Source organism: Phoenix dactylifera, chromosome 1 (assembly GCF_051530095.1).
Source record: "Phoenix dactylifera cultivar Ajwa chromosome 1, Ajwa_hap1_PhDact_Kaust_v1.1, whole genome shotgun sequence".
Lineage (NCBI taxonomy): Eukaryota > Viridiplantae > Streptophyta > Magnoliopsida > Arecales > Arecaceae > Phoenix > Phoenix dactylifera.
The window spans coordinates 7,678,809-7,699,577 of NC_143190.1; the positions used below are offsets into that span (position 1 = coordinate 7,678,809).

The window sequence follows — 20,769 nt, forward strand, 5'->3', positions numbered from 1 at the left end:
ATGTTGACACAAATTATAATATCTCACAGTTCTAAATACGCAGCGAAACAATAAACTACTAGCATGTAAAACTTGGTTCTTTAAATAGCAAAACCTCACAATGTCTAACAATAGTTTAAGATAAAATATCAATTTAAATAAACCTTTATCTAAGATAAATTGTGCCACAGTTCTTCTAGTTACTCTCCCATTTTACAACGCCGATAGGTTAGTTCTCGCAATCTGTAAAACAACAAGAAATTGTATAATGAGCTACACAGCCCAGTAAGTAATACATATCCTAGGCAATTCATATAATAACATAAAATATAAATATAAATTATGATGAGTCAACATAATAACATAATTAATTCATTTTCAAACACAAATTCATTGAAATCCGTATCTTTCAAATATCCATATACATAATCATAAATCTGATTCAAAACAAATCACATTCAACTCAACGGTCTTTAACTACGACCACACTTATACCCTGTAGGTAGGCCAGAAACAGAACCGCACTTATACCCTGCGGAATGAGTCAGAATACCGCACTTATACCCTGCGGAGTGGGCCAGAATACCACACTTATACTCTGTGATGGGGCCAAAATTGCCAATGCATAACCCCCAATTGGCAGGGTCCAAAACATAGTCAGGCTGAGAGTTCCAAATCTGATGCACATCAAAATTCTTTTGTAACATAATAAATATATCATAATCCGATCTAAATATGCATATGCGATTCAAGAACAGTAAATATATCCGAAAAACATTATTCCAATTCACATATCTATTTTTCATTCAAATCATCATCTCATAAAATTCATAAATCACATATAAATTCATTAACAATTTATTCGATGCAAAAATAATATTATATAAATGAAGAGTGTAGAGAAGGCAGTTCATTACTTACATCGAACGCGATCCACAACAAATTCAATTAATCTCACAAATTCCTCGCAAAACCTAATATAAAAAATCATATTTTCTTTTTAAAATTCATCACAATATATATAACTTAAATTTTAACGTTCTCCCAGGGCCGACCCTGCAGAAGTGTCTAGTACCCCGGATTTGGGTTCGGATTCAGATTCATACCCATAAACCACTCTCCTCACTTTATTTTATTATTATTATATTTTTTTTCTTTTTTCTTTCTTTTTCTTTTCTTTTTCTTTTCTTTTTCTTCTCTTTTCTTTTTTTTCCTTTCCTTTCTTTTTTTTCTTTCTTTTCTTCTCTTTTCTTCAGAACCTTCTCCCGACTTCTTCTCTTTCCCCCCTTTTCTTTCTTCTTCCTTCGTTTTCTTTCTCCTCCTCCTCTTCTCCTGACTTCTTCTCCTCCCCCCCTTTCTTTCTTCTCCACGAAGGGAGGTCGGCGAGCTCGGGAGAAGCCAAGTCGAGGCCGGCGGCGCCCACGACGGTCGGCCCTCTCCTTCTTCCCGCAGAGGAGGCATGCGAACGGGAGAAGAAAAAGAGCCCGCGACAGTCGGCCTTCTCCTTCTTCCCTCTCTTCTTCTTTCTTTATTTCTTTCTTTCTTTCAATTGGTATAACAAAGAGGTGAAGCTAGGAACCTTACCTCAGCCCCGGCGAAGATCTGGCGGCTTCTTTCCGGCAGCAAACAGAGGAGGAAAAGGATCATTCGTGCTGTGGCTTCTCGGCTCTCTCTCTCTCCCTCTCGGGCGGCTGCACGGAGAAGAAGACCGCCCAAGGAAGGAAGAGACTTGGGGTCTGCTGGCTCTTCTTCGGATGATCTCACAAGAGGCGGAAGAATCCCAAGAAAAACTAGGGAATCCGACTTTTTCAGGAGGCTCCTTCATTGGGGCTGGGCCGATCAAGTGGATCGGGCCCAGTTTTAAGGTCTCACAATTACGATGCCACATACCATAGCCATCATCTCATCCCTGCTGCTCTCCTAGCCCTCTAGTTCTTCTTCCTCTCCCTCTTCCTCCTTTACCTCTAAGATGAGCCAGCAACAGTCCACCACCATAGGAGAGGTGAGTGCATGAATCCAATGGGCAATGATAAGATCATCGATAGAGTGCTTAACAAAAGAGGGGTTATCAACTAGCAGTGATGACACTAATGATGATGGTGAGAGCAACCATAGAGCAACTTGTTATGGACTCGTAGCCCAAAAAAAATTAAACTATTAGGTAGAGGATCAACTCGGACTTATAAATCCATGTGGTGCCCCCTAATGAACCGATGCAGGACCACAACAATCTCCCTTACCCATCCTAGCGATGCCCTTGTTAGTGACTGACTCCTGCTTGAGAGGGGGTTTATTTATGCCTCATTTCGATAATCCAACTATGGATCAAATTTTTAAAGAAATAGAGCAAATAAAAGTTATGCAACTCTTACTAGACTATATAATTGACTTCAATTGTGATAAATCATACTAAGTATGGAGATGCAAGCTAAAGAGGGGTGAGATTCTTGCAACTCGAGGGAGGGACAAACTTCTTGCTATACCATAACATTATATATGAGTACGAGTCACAAGCTGAAGAACTGGTGACACTATGCATGAAATCATGGGAGCGAAGCATCAAAATCGCTGAGAATTGTGAGTACATAGGGCAGCTATAAGGATTAACAATTGTATTTAGTTATTTTGCTTCTTGTATAAATTAATGTGATTATACTTTATTGAGAATTTTTCAAAAAGCAATCCACTACATTTTATCTTATCTTATCTTAGTCTACAGTAATTTCTATCCTAGGTGTAGCTATAACTTAGCTTTCACTACCATAGCTCAACACTCCACCCCTACCATAACCTCGTGTCCCTTTACTGCATCCCAGTACTATTGCCCTTATCCATCTCTTTCAAATAGTGGTATGACGATAGCGAGCGTCCTTGAAAGTCAAGGCATACAGACTCACTCTACTCTCTATCCTTCTTTCAATCATTTTTTGTCTAATACGATGCTGATAGCATGCCCACATGCTTCTACCTGTAGCCATTTGGCTTGTTACTGCTCTTCTCTGTCATATCTAGATGAGACTCTGCAATGGAATTCATGATACATTTGGACAGAACTAAAAGAATCCCAATAAAGATCCACTCATAGCCCTAGTCCTATTAAACCCTTGTATCCCACATGATGGATAAGGGCTAAGATGCAAACTAGATTTGACTCTAATACCTCCTATGATATACCAAAGGTCGAAAAAGCTAAAACAATTGGGCGAAAGACCGGCTCAAAACCTACATGGCACCTCATTAATCAGCCAATGTGGGACCATAACAAATTGGTATTGATTTGGTTGACCTTAGAGGAAATATGTTTAAGTTTGTTTGTTTTTTTTTTGGGAGGTAAGGGGTGTTAAAGTGGTTTACTTCATGGACCTTAGATGAGACTAAACAAGGATGGACAAGTCATTTTCTACCTTTAGTTATCTTAAACGTTAAGTACAATCAATTGCTAGGATGGAAGATGTTGAGTGCAATAAAGCACGAAAATTTTTCGAGTTGATTTATAAATATGAATAACATGGGGTTCAATATGTAATAAAGTAAGAAAAAAAAATATTGGGTACAATATGTCATTAAAATCTTTAAAAGAGAGAAAGGTCTAGTAAATGATTGGATTGGATTTATGTTCAAAAGCCAAATATAAAATTTTCCTAGGTTGTATTTCTATATAGATTACATCATATTTGAAACTCGAAATATGCACTTATTAACAATATCTATGTATGTTCACATTTGATATTTTTATTTTTTCAATTGGGAGCAGCTTTTTTTCTTCCACTAGTTGTAATCATAATTATAATAGTCTCTGAATTATTGAAAAATTTTCGAATTATTCTTGATTTTTTATTTGATCGAATGATCCGCTAATTATACTCAAAAAATGAATTTTTAGAACCACTTTATTATTTCTTAATTATACATGAATTTATGATTTATTCATGACTAATTTAAGAAATGTTTATACCATACAATTTAATGATCCTATATATCATTTCTAGTCTCCTATATTATTTAAGTAAATATATTAATAAATGTTTTAGAAAGCCCGTATTTTTTCTATTTTTTTGCTAATTCTTTCTTATCCAAACACTTTCTGATCTTTTAATGAATATTTGGAAGTGTGTGTGTGTGTGTGTGTATACAAAAAAATAAAAAAATAAAAATATATTTTGAAATTATAGAATTATAATTCATATCCAAGAAAAATAATGGATTAGCAAAGAACACTTGTAACCCTCGTAGCATGTTTAGAAATACTAGGATGCAACATTTACTTTAAACCCTACAATCTCCCTTTCTTTCATTTTTTTGTAAATATTACTCCTTTCCCCCCCTCGAGTCAACATTTTTTAGCAGATACAAAATGAGTTTTTAAAAATATCATACTTCAACATAAAGTTAATAGTTTCTAAAAAAAATGCGAAGACTGCAAAAGTTAATTAAGAAGGTCAAAATTTATAACTGATAAAATAATTTTTATTTGTCTGAGCACAGTTTGAACCAGCAACTTTTTTGTGGTGACCAACCAGCAACCACCCCTCCACTGCCCACTTTTTATCCTGTAAATAATGGTGAGGGGTTCTAACCCCACAACCCATCGTATACCTGTACCCCTTTCTAATTCTACCCAGGCTGAAACTCAGATCTTTGGGCAAATCGAGCCTAATACTTTAGGAACCGGGATACTGAGGAACAGGGCTCGAAATGAAGGATCAATATCTTTCAACATCGGGTAGGGGTTGTATTTTTGGTGTGAAAGATGGATTCATCTTTCTTTGCTCGAATCCACCGTTGGATCATACTTTAAAATCTATGCATATAGATAAATAAAAAATTTCAGAGTGCTCTGGGAGCCATGTGAGGCATAATCCAACAGTCATTTTTGCCAAAGAGATCAATTATTCTTTCGCATGAAAGAAGGCAACCCAAACCTTTTATCATCTAACCTCTATCCCTTGACTTAGTGGCAAGGAATTGTACCAACCAACAACCTACTACACCACCAAAACAAGCAAGAAGATTCTTTTTTATATGTTTAATAGAGTTTGATGCCTGCTAGACAGCAAACTATTTTCCCCTGTCTGAAGTAGGGACCTAGGCATGATTGTACTTAGAGCTCCATCCAAGCATTAACCTACAAGCAAACCTCTCTAAAATATTCCACAGGCTCTGTTTATACCGCACAAAAAGCGACTAAAACCATAGAAGATATATTATTTACTTGTAAAGCAGCCTCCCAAGCTAAATCCATTATTATAAAGCCTTTGTATGGCCCTTTCTTTCCCTATTTGCATGAACTGCTGCTTCCATAAGATAAAATTAAAGATCTGGCTATATTGGAGAAATTTTAGTTGAATAGTCAACCACCTGTGATGACTTGTCCCTGAATATAGCCTCTCAAATGGAGCTATGAGCATTAACCAGTAAACTTCCAAGGTTGTGGTAAATGCATTGATATTACCGCGCCTCCTATCTAAAATTGTGAGCCAAGGATACAGCAATTGCCACAAAATCATAGAAGGTGTTTGGTTTGGGGTGATTATCTTAAAATCAAAGGTGGTGTGGATGGAGATGATGAGAGCATCATATTTGGTTACACTACAGTGATCCTACGTGACAGCAATCCTAAATCACTTTTACTTCTCAAATCACTGCACAACTTAGTAATAAAATACTATCATTGAGATTGAATATCAAATATCACCCCAGGACAATGATTTTGGATGAAATTTGAGTACAAAAATATCTCTCAGTCCAGCAAAATATATATATATATATATATATATATATATATATATTAATATATGATTAATATATTATATTAATATTATAAGTATTAGATTGTATTGATATTATATATATATATATTATATTTATGATATATATTATATTGTAGTATATTATTAATCATATTATTGTGTTGTACCCAAAAAAAATCATATTATTATCATATTATTATTCAATGATAAATTTAAATAATAGTAGAAATATATTTATATAATAAAAGTATTTAATATATTACTTCTATTCTCTTATCTTCCTAATCAAATAAATATTAGTATTAAAAAACAAAATATTATAAGTATAAATAAAATATTAAATATACAATAATATTATTATATCTTTATAGGATTAATAATTTATGTGATTAATAAATATATTTTTATGGATTATATTAAGGATAGTTTTGGCAATATATGGCCAGTGATCATGAATTCTCATGGAATACCAAATAGTTTACTCACGGATATTCAAGAATCTTTAATTACTGGAATATAACATACCAAATATGATGATCTTAAATCATCAGAGATCATATTATCCTGAGATAAAGATCACCAGTGATATAAAATCATCTTGGTGATTCTATTTAGGTCACCAAATGCTACCAAAGGAAACTCTTCTCATAAGCATATAAGGCATCTCATCACGATATTATAAAATAAGCTGCGAAACAAATAGTCATTTAAATAAGTCTAAATTTAAAATTACTAAAATCCAACTTAATATATCATAAAAGTTTAATAATATTCAATAGTCTTCCATCAAACTTTAATAAAACCCTAATCCAAAATAAAAGACCAAAATTCTGCTTCTAATCATTTTCTCTCGAAGCACAACCCCATGCTAGCTTAATTCTTAGGATCTCTAAAAACAGAAAAACATTGAATAATAAGTTAGACAGCCCACTAAGCAATGAATACTTAACTAAATAAATCAAGCAATAATATAAATAATAATTTTACTAAAAATAAATACAAGAATTACATCAGTTCAAAAAACTACTTCTAAATATGCAGCATTATCAAAACACCATATATACCAAATCCAATCTTTCTCAAAACTTAAGTTTTCATTTATGAATCCAGTTTGTTTCAAAATATTAAGTTCATCTCGTCGACCATTAACTATAACCAAATTTTTCTTGTGGCAAAGTCCTTTATGAAAAATCATGTGCCATGTTTAATCTCTATTGGCAGGGTCTTTATGCCACGCATCTTCCTGTGAGGTGCCATGCATCTTCTTACAGTGTACCACCTTCATAACTAATCAAATGCCAACATTAAACCCCTGTTGGCGATGTCCTTACTATAGTTATGTTGAGAGTCCAAAAGCAATCTTAAATCAAAGCTCTTTTCATAAAACACATATTCAGATTGACAAAAATACATAAAACTATAAGGCATCAAAACTAATCGAGCATAATCTATATCGAAATCCATACATTCGATCATAGGTTATAAAATATTTTAAAAAAGGTATATTCAATAATAAGAGACTATGCAGTTCACAAATCATGAATATTTGATTCAAAAAATATTTTATAATTTACTGATAAATCTAAAAAAATAGTTATATTACTTATCATGCAAGTACAACCCGCCGACAAATCTCCTTTGAAAATATTCCTTAGAACTTAATATTTAAAAATCATATTTTTACTAATATTTAGCTATGATTAATTTTAAAATAAAATTCTAAGTCTGGATACCCCCACATAGAATCAAATCCAATAATCAACAAATATTATGATAGATATTATGACAATGGTGGATAGATATGAACAAAAGGTGGAGGAGGGTATCTATCATAATATCTATTTGCCTAACACCCCAGGTCGGTCTGATCAAAATAGTTTCATTTGATTAAGATCAGACTAGGGTACAAATGGCTAAATAGACAATATAGATGACTAAATCTAGTGGCATCCAATAAAAACCAAGGTGAAGATTGGTACACTGCCCAGCAACCAAAGGTCAGGACCTTTTTATTGGAAACAATACAAGTTGCAAAAGAGGCACCCTTTGGGGTCAGCCACCATCTAGAGAGAGAAAGAGGTCTAGGAAGAGAAAGGAAAGGAAGAGAGAGGAGATGTGGGGCTCTTCCTCTTTTTTTTTTCAAAGCAAGGAGTCTCATGGCTCCTCAAAATAGGGGAAGAAAGGTGGAGGAGGAGGGTTGGTTACTGGGCAGTGACGGTGATGGGTCTTGGTCGGAGGTCCAACAGAAGTAGCAGAACATGGCTGGCGAAGGTGACTGGAAGAAAGAGGTGCAAGAAATAGCCAAAGACAAGGCGGAACAAGGAGCCCTTTTGCTCAATCGATTCCTGGTTCCCGCCCGCTTGTTGGTGGCAGGTACTTCAACGACATCCCCAAGCCGATGCAGGGAATAGGCTAAAGACTTTGGCGATGAGCGTCAGTAGCAGGGATGGCCGCAAAAAAAGAGAGAGAGAAAATAAGGCTAAAACAGGAGATGGCTTACCGTTCATAATTCGGTAGTCTCATGGTGAGATCCCTTTTGGCAATGGTTGTCTGACAAAGGGTGAGGTTAGGAAAGATGGTGGCGAAATCCCATGGCTCTGATGAGGCACGGATGAAGATGCATCGATGAGGAGATCGATGGCTCAAGGAAACGATTTCACCGTGAAATCATTGGAGAAATCAATAATTATTCTTGGTAGGATCAAAAGAGATGTGAGACCTCTTAAATAGAGGTAGAGCCGAGGGCCCTTCAACCCCAAGAGCCTTCCATCGACAAACTCCTACTCAAAGTTGGAGAAGAAGGCGACTCCCATCAAGGGTCCGCCTTTTTCCTTGCACATGTGGGACAGGTGCTGATTTTCTTTTTTTCCGTATTGAGGTATTTGACCATCTCCAATTTTAGGCCGGCCAAGCGCCAGGCCTCCCAGATATTCTTTAATTGCCTCTTTCAAATTCTAAAAAACACCCATAGTTCGAGGCAAGATTAAATGCTAAAAGAAACCATCTCTACTTTGGTATAATTATAAGATAAGGTATAGGCGGCATCTGGATTAGTTGGCGTTAATGGGGGCAATTCCAGAGCGTCAAATCTTTTTGGGACCAAAGTATTATAAGTGGATTTCCAACTTTGAGGCATAGAATTATCAGTAAAAAACTGCTTCACTGCTAAACAAACATCCTTACCAATAATTGACCAGTACTGCTTGAAGAGCACCGGAGGAAATCCATTAGTGTCTAGTGCTTTATCATAAGACAGAGTACAATATCTCTTTTAATGTTTTATTTCTACATCAGTCGCTTGTTTCATCAAAAAAATAATTTATTTAGGCAGAGAGGGTCTTCATGGGAGGAGCGATATCAGGATCTACGAACAATTCATCCACACTTGCCACCTGGCCTTAAAGAAATTGAGTAGTTATGCTTTAATCATTTGGCCATCTTCTATCAATTCCCCATTCCTGTTCTTTCAGTATCTAAGCACCATTCCAATGTCTCTTGACAATTGTAGATCCGTGAAAAACTTAGTATTACCATCCCCTTCTCGCAGCCATGCAATTCTAGATTTCTATCTCCAGAATATCTCCCGCTGACGAAGTAGGGAATCATGACTTGCTAAATGGGATCTCAACAACTGTAGATCAACATCGGATGGTCCTTTCTGATCACACTCTTTCTGCTGCAACGCAACAAGCAACACCTCTATCTCTTACAGCTTTCTAAATACATTACCCACTCCATCTTAATTCCACCTGAGTAATTAGTGTTTTGTTAATTCCAACTTGCAAGTAGTTTGTATATAGGGTTCCCTCCAACTAAAATTCTCCAAGCATTCGGAACAACATTCCAAGAGTGCATAATCAAGCCAGGATTTCTCATATTGAAAGGGAGCCTTAAATACTACAGGGTTTATAATATGGATTAGAAGGGGACAATGATCAAAGGTTATCTGGGAAAGGTGACGTACTAATAATTCGGAAATTGTTGAATTCAATCACCCATCGCAAAAGTCTGGTCCATTTGTTCCCACACCCTTCCAATCCTTGAACAAAGACCCCTGGTTTCAGAGGTTTTGTCATATGCACCCTCACACAGACATGGGCAAATCCCAGCCTCCAAAGATTACTGGTGAAATCTTCTCTCTCTTGGGTACCCCCACAACCTGGTTATCTTAAGATGAATTTTGATGGTGGTATGGCTATGAGTAGAGCTTCTGGAGAAGTGGGCTTTGTTATTAGGGACCAGCATAGTAGATTGATTGCAGCTGGAGGTCGAAGCACACCAGAATTGACGGTTGTTGGGGTAGAGCTACGAGCTGCCTGGGAGGGCATCCGGTATGCGAGATGTATGTTGGGGGTCGACAAATTGTGCATTGAGGGAGACTCTGCCACAGTGATTGACTGGATACGAGGAGTGGATAGATATAGTGACGGGGCCACCCTTTGATTCGGGATACTCACAGACTGATTCAGGAGATGTTAGCTATCCAGATTGGTCATATGTATCGTGAGGTGAACAGAGCTGCAGACTGAATCGCCTCATATGTAGTTCGTCATTCTGGGGACGTCATCTGAACTAGTCTAGCAGACGTTCCTCATTTGTTGCATTACTTACTTTCTCTTGATTTGGCAGGATAGACTCAATCTTGATTTATTGGAAATGAAATGCCGTTTTGACCCAAAAAAAGAAAAAAAAGAAAAAGAAGAAGAAGAAGAAGAAGATTACTGGTGAAATCATCAATAAATACTGGCTGCCGGGCTGCCTTCTCCCAATATTCTCCCAGGAGCATAGGCAATCTCATCCAAACTAAAGCCATCCTGATGGTTCCTTTCTTCAGAATGAAATCTGGCTTCCAAGGTTCTACTACCAAGAGTTGTCCAGCAATGATCTAGGGACCCCTCGCCAAAATAGCATCCCGTACCAATTCTAACTAGAATATGAAGAGGTAATGGTCCTCTAACATAGCAAAACATTCAGGGGCATTAAGCAAATGACCATTCTTTTTTTTTTTTTTTGGATATCATGCAAAATCAAATCTTATTTGTCAAAATGCCTATCAAGAAGATTAAATTATTCGATCCCAGGAGCATTAATGGGTGAACCTGTCAACTTCAACCCACCAACCTTTTTCCTGCGGTAAACTATGGTGATAAACAAAAAGGTGAAAACATGGGGAGACAGAGAGATCTAGCTACAGCATATTATGTAACCACAGCTAGCAAGCTTCATCATTTTGAACTAACCAAAGGACCTCTCGCAAATTCCAAATAGCGAGCTAAAATAATTGGCTGACATTAAAATTCCAGAAATAAGATCTAGCTAACAGACTTAGAGCATGACTGAAATATGTATTAAGTCCTATTATTATATTATTGTCGTCATTATTGTTAAATTATTATTTAATAAGAGATAAGATGATTCTCAATGCATACTAGGGGACTATAATGTTCAAAAGTAATTATATACTTGGACAGATGCATTCATACCTGCTGCTTTTGTATTGAGATAGTTCAACTGCATAAGCCTCAAGTTCCTGTGGATCACAGATCCGATCATTATCGAATTCCACCTTCCTTTAAAGGTACGGAGATTTTGACAATAATGACCATGAGAGACAACAACATATATAAAGAAGTACAAAAAAAAGCTTATAGGGTTGTAAAGAAAAAATTCCATGTCTCCAGCTATGAAAGTTACTACATGGGACAGCTTAATACTGAGTACAGTTAGCAAAACCTCTTTAGAAAGGCCAGTCTATTGGCATAAGTTGGACAAAATAGGCCAAATGCCAAAAAAAAAGGCATATTCATTGGATGTAAATACTACTTATTTGTATTTAGAGAGTCACATAATGTTAAAGATGTCATTCTGCATCTTTACATGCAAATGCTCTAGCAATACTACCTGTATGATAAAACAAACTTCCACGCAATTCACAATTGTGAACTCAAAAAATCATGTTAGAGTACAAGGCACCTGACAAAGACCCCTATGAACACTTGATCCTGTAGAATTCTACTTCATCTCTGTTTCTGAGTTCACGTATTGCCAAATGAGATCACATAATACTTTTAAAAAGCAATTCAATGTCCATTTAATCACACTGCTTCATTCAAAGATTGCAGCGCATAAATTGGTGACTCCATTTACACTTACATCACATCTATTAGATTCACTGACCATTCATTCCAGCCCTTCGTATAGATGCATTCCTTCAATCTGATAATTCATCATACATCATTTGGACTTTTTTCTGTTCTCTGAGAGTTAGACCACTTCACATTCCATTAAAGCAGATAAATGTGATTAACATATCAATCATAAACTCAAAATTATCCAGTATTCTCTGTTTTTGGAAGAGTAGATTGCTTCTTCTCACAGGACACAGTTTCTGAAGTTACGAAGCATCTGACGCAGCCAAGCTATATTCATCATACAAACATCACAAAGAAATCTTCATAAGTACTATGAACATATCATCAAAAGCAGCCAGGCAAAACCTGGAATTGGTTTTTTATTTTTTAAAAAGAGCAAATGCATTCAGAATGAAGAAGGAGAGCTATAAATTCTTTCTACCGACCTAAACTTAAATATTTAGAATCAGAAATCAGAAAAAAGATAGAAAAACAAGCAAGAAATACAATCTACAGTTACTTAGTATATATATAACTTAAAGCACTAGAAATTCCAATGAAGCAGCCAGAATCATCACCACTTTAAGTATCAAACATTTTTTTTTTTTTTGAAAAAAAAGTATGCAATATACTCCACTAAAGCTTTCAAGTAAAATAGAGAGGACCTGGTAGTTGTCGTCGGCGAAATGGAGGTGGCGGTGGTGGAGGAGGAGGCGGTGCTGGAGCTCCTAGACGAAGGGGGCGACGGAGGGGTCGCGGTAGTTGAGGAGGAGCACGTTGTGGGTGATGATGATGGCCTTGATGTGCTCCAGGTTGATGACGATAAGAAAAATATTTTCACCACTCTTCTCCTCCTCCTCTCTCCTCCCTCCATCAGCAGTGTCACCGCCTCCTCCACTATCGGCCATTTTTGCGATCCCGGCCTCCTCCCAGGATCAAGGCAGTGAATCTCCTCCTCCTCTTCACTCCTCCCTTCGTCGGACTCGGCGGCGTCACCGCCTCCTGAGCCCATGTCATGCATTAAGGCCTCGACTCTCAACATCAGAAGAAAAGAAGAAATTCAACTAGGCCTTGACTCTCAACATCAGAAGAAAAAAAGATTTTTTTTTTTTTGACTTGCAGAATAAAAGAAGAAATCCAACTTGATATGCAAGATGACCAAAAAACAGATAAATTAGTAACAGTCATCCAAGAATACATCTTGTTTAATTTTTTTTTCTTAATTTGAATTTAGTTTCGCCATGCATTGATATGATCTCTCCGTGAAAAGCGTCATCAGGCGCGTTTAGATCTCGATACTCCGACTCGTGATCAGATGGCTGTCCTCACAAAATAACATCCCCGGTTCCTCCGCGCGAAGTTCGCAACCCGGACCCAGCCGGGCCATGGGATGGCTTCTGAACGAGTTGATACGGAAGTGAGAATATTTCGAGTATGTTCGCCAAAGGCAAAATCCATTCGAATCCGCGGTCCAGCAGCCAGCCATATATCCATGCGACTGTCGAGGTAAGCTTACGCGCAGGTATTTTTTCAGTAGGAATCCTTGTTATGTTACGCATGCATTTAAATAATGGCTTTATATTTTTAACCATTACAATGTTATAATAATTTTTATATAATCAGAACAGTAACCATGCAACTAGATGAAATAATTTGTTATTTGGTGAAAGTCAGATGAGCAGCCATTAATTTTGCTTCAAAAAATAACGCAGGTCTAGAGCTGAATTGGGCAAATAATAATGATCATTTCCTTTGTTACTCAAAATTGCAGTTCAAGGAAGTTTTTCCTTTTTCTTGTTTTCCCTTTTGTTGGGTCTCTCTTAGCTTTGAGATGGCTTTCCTTTTGCGTCATTTCCTTCAATGTAATGATTGATAGGTAGCCATTGTATTTCTACCAAAAAAAAAAAAAACAATTTTGAGAGGATTTGACATCTGAAGTAACCTGCACACTAGCTTCCACAGCTGAAGTGTCATGGAATCAACTAATATAATAAGAACCATTCAGAAAGAAAAGCAACTTGGAGAAAACATGAAACAAATCTATTCTTGTGTTGTTTGATCAATGACAATAGTGGACTCTTTTTACAGCCACTGGCCGGAAGCTTTGGGGGCCTCTATAATACAATTCATCAATTGTTCTCCAAGATCACAGGCTACAATATTCCTCAAAATTGAAACATTTGACAAAAACCTAAAATTCTAATAAGAGTGAAAATAGATATTGTAAAGGCTAGCTGTGAAAGAATCTTAAAAGGATGAAGTTAACATGAAAAGAACAGATTACCTTGTACAAGAAAACTTGCAATTGTAACCTGTAATCTGAGTTGTATGGTAAACCTTGCATCTGATAATTTGCTGTAAATAAGAAATTGGTTATATATTTAACAATTTACTTGAATATATATTTTGGCCGTAAAATTACCTAGTAATTTTTAATAACTCGCACACACACACCTCCTCATAAACCTATTCGACTACTTCACTGCTAATTATTTAAACCCAAGCAAACTGGGTGCAAATTGTAGCAAAGGCTCCAAGGTGTTTGGAGAAAACTTGCGAGCGAAGAGGAAACAAACTGACGACGGCTGATCATTGTAAAAACAACTCTTGCGCTTAAGAATCTTCTTTAAAAATGCTTCAGTAACATCTGCCCTTCCAAAAGTTGCAGGGTGTGCCCCTCCCCTTGACCAGTCTACCCAGGTGACAGTTCTATTTGCCATAAGATGTGGCGACTCTATTGTAAGCATGGTGGGAAAGTAGTGCTCATCCACATAGCATGATGACCTGCAGAAATCTCTAAACTTTGGGTAATATTTGGCATCACTGACTATATCGATTGCAAGTTTTCGATTCACTGCAAACCACTGAGCCCCTTTACGCCACTGTGTAATGTTGACCTCACGTGTCATCCTCGGGTTGTACCGTCCCCTTCCATGAGGACCAGGATCATCAAATGATCCAACAAAACTGTACCTAGACCTCATCAAGTATTGGTAGGTAATGTTGAAGTTGTATAGAGGAATGCATGACTCGGATAGCAGGGCAAACCATTCATTGGATAGATCAAGCAATGCATTTGCAAGGAGCCGCCTCTCTGCATCACACATGCTCATCTTCCCCCACTCAGCTACCTGTTGAATTGAAAGTCCACACAAGGTACTAAGCAAGCACAAAGAATAATTTGTGTTAAGTGACTGCTTAGAAGATATTTAAGCACTCACAACATTTGCTCAACAAGGATCACATCTTGAGATGCAACATAAGGGATGTTAAAGCAACATTCATGCAATGGCTAAAGCAAGTCTGTTAACTAATTTAATCAATCTAAAATATAAACATGAAGGAACAGAATAAGTAATAATCAGATATTGTTCTGCAGCGATACAAGATGAAAAAGTTGGTCAATTGTCCATAATGAGTTCAAAGCTTTTCATAATGTAAAGATCTACATGGACTATCTATTTAGTTAAAGAAAAAATTGCAGTGATGTAGATATCACATTGACATGGAATGATCATGGCTATCATTTATGATTCTTTTTAGCCACCAATAAAAGTTTGGCTTCCTTGTATAACATAGTTCGTGCAGGCAACAAAAAGTTGCATGACATTGCAGCCTCTTATGCATACATGAATTAAAAAGGCACAAGCAATCTTAAATCCTTTTAAAAGAAATAGAAATATGTAGCAGACTAGCAGCGCTATGAAATCTTTATGACCAAGGTTTGAAAACATAGTTTTGGCTTCAGTTTTTGCAAGGCCTGTGTAGTTTTGCTTTTGGCAGTTTTAATTAGCTTTGGCAGTTTTGCTCCAACTTTTGAAGTTTCAGTATAAGAATCAAGAAAAAAAAGATAATGAAAAAATTAGAAGAAAGATAAAAGAGATCAGGAAAAGTTACATACAAGGTAGAATTTAGGACATAAATTCAAGAAATGTACTATGAAATGTACTATACTGGCACATGGTACTATATCTCATTTTTTGTCATGCTAGCACCAAGAGGCATTGTGTTGGTAATTATTGGCCTAATGGTACTAGACTGTACCAATCTATACCATACAAGTAAGGTTTCAACATCGAGACTGAACCTTAATTGAGGATGTGAGATCACTAGATCACAAAAGAGGTTTCCTCAGATCACAACTATATTAGAAGAGGTAATTGGAAGGAAAAAGCCTTGATTTAAACTAATCAACCATAGACAGCAAAACTAGATTTGTTTAGAAAAATGTGAATATAGTATACTTAGCTAGGCACACAATGTCCAGTAGATTGAGATTTTAAATAAAGAATCACTTTAAGTATCTTTTTGGCAATTACTCCTGAATGTTCCCCTTGGTGGTAGAATGTTTTTGGCACTGAATTTTTGTTCTAGCAAGGGTTTTAAATCTCGGTACCAGACCAGTCTCAGTTTACACCTGGAATGATAGGGAAGTTGGATGAGATGGTAAGATCAGGATGGACCAAAAAAGTCATTAACAAATGAAAAGAATAGAAAGGGAAAAAAATGTTTGCCAACCATTTCAGTGCATCCTCAGTGTCGGGACGCATCTAATACAGTCGAGATGGCCGAGACATCTTAGTTCAAGAGAGAACTAGTGTCCCACACACATCCCAGTACTTCCTAGAATAATATGGTACAGGCGGGTCCCCTTGGTACCACTGGGACATGAATCCTTGTTTTTAGATTAAATATTCATTTTGCGTGAAGCTATCCACGCATTTCATTTTCATCAGGTAACCTCTTGGGAAGCAAATTTTGTATTTGGTTGTCACATAATTTGGCACACCTATTGGCACAAATAAAAAGGAACGTTCTAATTAGAGGAAACTTAAAGTTATAAATTGCTTCCTAGAGCCAATTGCAAGCTCTCATCAATTACAATTTCACAAATGACAATGTACATGGCTTTACAAATGCAACCTTTATCAATTTTATGCCAACATGATTAGGTCGTGGATATCTCCAAGCCTAAACCTCACCCAAAGCAAAGCAAAGTTTTGCACCTGTGTACCACACTCTTCTGCTCAAGGATCACCTTATATTGTCTGTATCGCACTGGGAAAACAGATTATGATTCAATACATAGACATCTCCATTCGACGTGTTCAGCCTAGGCATCATTCTCTATGACTACGGGAAGGTGGTATTATTCCTCGCTTTCCATTACATGGTTTACTTCTTGGACATGTAATAAAAGATTCCACATTAGATTAATGCTTGGAATAGTTGAATGACAATTCTTAATAAATTAATCTTCTAGTCATCCATATTCTAGATGATTCCCTCTCAATTCTCAATTAACCACAATAGTGACAAGGCCTTTACATAAAGACTGGGGGGAAAAGTAACAAAGCCCTCTAAATTAATTAACAAATTACTTTATGACAGCTCAGTTAGCAGACAAACCAAAGATCCTATCCTATTTTGTACCAATTCTAGGCCCAGCATTATAAAAAACATATGTATGGTTAACAAACAAAAGGGACAGGTGCAAGGAATAAGAAAGTGTTAGCGCGGTTAGACTGAATCAATATAAACATTAAAAGACATAGTCTATTTTATACAACTTCTACAAACTACTTATGCTACTATTATTATTTTGTCAGTGTTCACTAATAGTACAGCTAATTCTATATTGTTGCAGATAAGGAACTGTTGAGGAGAGATACTAATGACACACAAGATGCAGAATGAGAGGAATGGCACAACACAGCATGTTAACATAGGGAAATAATGTACTGCTAAATAAACTGGGATTGCAGGAATTTAATCAAAGTTAAATTTAAACCTAAGAGAACCAGTATGATATCATTATCCTGACCCATTTTTCAGTTATACATGCAATATAAATAAGAGGCAGTGCAGTGCACGAGGCTTTTGTCATCCCGGAGTCTGAGAAGGGTTTAATGTACATAGACTTATCCCTATGTGCGAAGAGGCTATTTCTATATTTCGAGCTTTCACGGAGCAATCTTACCATTACAGAAACGTAATCCTCGAAAAGAACTTTCTTATATCAGAAAACACTATTATTAAAATTTAGCTTCTTCGGGGAAACTGCATGGCCAGGCATCAACAATGTAATCGAATTTAAATCAACTAAAATATCAGAAATATAGAGGGCAACATGAAAAGCAGTTAATTGGCATCCCAATAAGGGAAGAAAATGCCTTTCTTGGTCACCACTAATAGAACTATAGCAATCGCCGGTAAGTTAACAGAAATCAAAAGTTCACCTTACTAGGGATCTGCCTCTTATAAAAGACTGAGGATGGCAGGAAGTTGGGCTGATAACCTGGCAGGGAATGGATGTAAATGGAGTAAAGTTCCTCATGCCCTTTAAAGAACTTCTCCCAAAGTGGAGACAGGGGCAGAGGTCCTCTAGTCAAGAACATGAAGGCAACCTTGGGAACCCTCTTAAACGGATACTTCTGCACCTGAGGAGCAAAGCAAGCACGCCAAAAGAGCTCCTCATCGCTCATGTTGTGCATCAGGCTGGGCGGAGGCTTGATCCAACGTCTAAGTTCACTCTGCTCCTCCACGACGCAGGGCTTGATGACAGGGAGAGCGTGGAATCCAATCGCCCGAAGGTTAAAATACCAAGTTATATACGTGGCGAGGACACAGAATCCGACACCCAGAACCACGAACAGCGTGAGAAACTTGAGAATCCTCGACGGAAAAACCCTTGACTGGGTCCTCTGCGAAGAATCCTTGCCATCCTCCGATGTCAAAACCCTATCTTGCATCTTAACCAGATCAGAAGAGCCGCCAAAAAAGAGATTTTTTTCACTTCTGGCGACTTCAATCCCAAGTATTCCACTCAATCCAATACCAATTCCGCAACAAGAACTCCACAAAATTCGAGCAAAACTACTTCATTTAGAACATCTCCAAGATTGCATCTTTGGATCAAAATAAATGAAAAAAATCCGATCTTTACCTTGTGGGAGTTCGAATTCCAGAAAAACTACTACACTTCCCTCAGAACAAACTCCAAGATCGCATCTTTAGATCGAAAACAGCGAAAAGATCCGATCTTTACCTTCGGGAAGCTCCAATTCCGGCTGATTCCTATCCGAGAGCTTCCCGAGAAGCAGAGATCATCCTGAGAAGGAAACCCAAGATGAGGACTGAGTTTGGCCGTTAAGTACTCTCCCTATATGATATTTATGTCCGCATGGCTCTCGGAAACTGGCGAATAAATAGGCGACGTTTTCGGGCTCTTCCAGCGCCGTGAAGAATACGAAAGAGTTCGGAAACCGCCAAGGCAGCCGTGGATCCGGGAGAGGGAGCTGTGGAGTGAAGGAGAGCCACGGAAGCGCGAGAGTGATAGGAAGGGCCAAACGAAAGCTAGAGAAGTCTTCGCGCTGCTGAAAGGAATCGAAATTGAGAGAGAGAAAGAAGGGTAACCTGTAATTAACTAATAATCTCAACGGAAGTGGAGGGAAAATGGAATCATGAAAAGGACATGGAGTGGGAGCATTCAGAGTCTTCGCAAGTGTAGTCAACTGGTCACCTTAGTGGAAGATGATCCGAGTCCATGTTGTGGTTGAATTCCAGCCGTGATGGGGACGGCCATATTTTGGACGGTTGGTGATGCTAGAGAGGTGCTCCTTTTCATCCGTGGAGTGGCTTCCTGGAGTCAAGGGTCTTCCAAGCAAACAAAGTGGTTTCCGATGATCCGAATGCTGGGATAATTTGATTTCCAATGATCTAAAATCAATGCATATAGTAGGCCATAGTCCAGTGATTAAAAATCTTCGGGTATCTATGAGTAACTTATTTGGTATGGTACAGGGATCCAAGATCAAAGACTACATAATACCACAAATACACTTAATATATTTTAGATAGATTTTTTATATATTTTTAATTCTAATGAATCAAAAATATAAGTTAATATGCTAATTTTTATAATACCTCCATAATTTTGTCACATATTCTACTTTTAGTAGCCCTTATCATATATTTATTAATCATATAAAATATATTATGATAAAATATTAATATATTTATCAATATATTAATTATTAATATATTTTATAAAAATATATTTATTACTCCTATAAATTATTAATCTTATAAAAATATGTTATTTTTCATTATAGAATTAATATTTTTATTTATACTTATAATAATTTTTTAATACTAATAATTATTTTGATTAAAAAAAGGTAAATAAGAGTAATATATTAGATATTTTCATTATATAAATATAAAATATAATAATATATTTCTACTATAATTTAAAAATATCCTTCAATAATAATATGATAATAATATGACTAGTAATATATTATAATATAATATATATCATTAATATAATATATAATATCAACATAATATTATATATATATAACATTGATATAATATATTGATGGTATATTGATATATCAATTTTTCTACTAAATTGGGGGGTATTTTTGTCTTTAACTTTCAACTCAGAATCACTGCCATGGGATGATCTTGAATTTCTGACCTCAAGAACGGGTATTCCATCACCGGGTTGGGCGGTGATTTGAGGAGTGGAGGCGATTTAGGATCACTGTCACATAATATCACCGTGGTGCAACCAAACGTGGTGATCTCATCACCTCCTCCTACATCATCCTTGATCCTGGGACGATCACTCCATACCATACGCCCCCAAACAATGCAATAGGAGGACGCGAGAGGAACTTAAGGGCTCGTTTGGTTCGTGGGAAGCATTTTTCCTTCTAGAAATATGATTCCTGGAAAACAAATTCCTAGGAAGAGGATGCCTAGGAAAGTACTTTTGGCATGTTTGGTTGACCATGGGAAAGTGACAAATTTTCAAAGTGCTTATGTTTGGTTGGCCATCCACTTTCCTAGAAAAGTTATGTATAATTCCTATTATGCCTTAATAAAAATTAGGTCTTCAA

General features: G+C 36.8%; 1 protein-coding gene and 1 long non-coding RNA gene across 3 annotated transcripts; both read right to left on the bottom strand.

Annotated features, from left to right (window-relative positions):
- Positions 1 to 138: 138 nt before the first annotated feature.
- LOC148715019 (uncharacterized) lies at positions 139 to 12,664 on the bottom strand. Its single transcript, XR_015977033.1, has 3 exons — positions 12,526 to 12,664; positions 11,213 to 11,259; positions 139 to 222 (listed from the first exon to the last, which is right to left on the bottom strand). It is a non-coding gene; the product is annotated as an uncharacterized LOC148715019 (long non-coding RNA).
- A 1,520-nt stretch (positions 12,665 to 14,184) lies between these two features.
- LOC103723082 (glycosyltransferase BC10-like) lies at positions 14,185 to 18,939 on the bottom strand. Of its 2 annotated transcripts, none has more exons than XM_008813890.4 (3): positions 18,807 to 18,939; positions 18,100 to 18,736; positions 14,185 to 14,991 (listed from the first exon to the last, which is right to left on the bottom strand). In XM_008813890.4, the coding sequence occupies exons 2-3, from the start codon at positions 18,610 to 18,612 to the stop codon at positions 14,350 to 14,352; spliced, it is 1,155 nt and encodes a 384-aa protein (XP_008812112.2). In that variant the 5' UTR covers positions 18,613 to 18,736; positions 18,807 to 18,939; the 3' UTR covers positions 14,185 to 14,349. The 2 variants fall into 2 exon arrangements, with proteins under 2 accessions (XP_008812112.2, XP_008812113.2); XM_008813891.4 differs by having other exon boundaries at positions 18,100 to 18,715; positions 18,807 to 18,936.
- Positions 18,940 to 20,769: the final 1,830 nt, after the last annotated feature.

Excerpts from the sequence above, each read along its gene's own strand:
- LOC103723082 (XM_008813890.4), bottom strand. The coding sequence starts at position 18,612 with ATGCAAGATAGGGTTTTGACATCGGAGGATGGCAAGGATTCTTCGCAG. Across the intron at positions 14,992-18,099 it reads AGAGGCAGATCCCTAGTAAG|GTAGCTGAGTGGGGGAAGAT; the intron begins GTGAACTTTTGA and ends TCAATTCAACAG.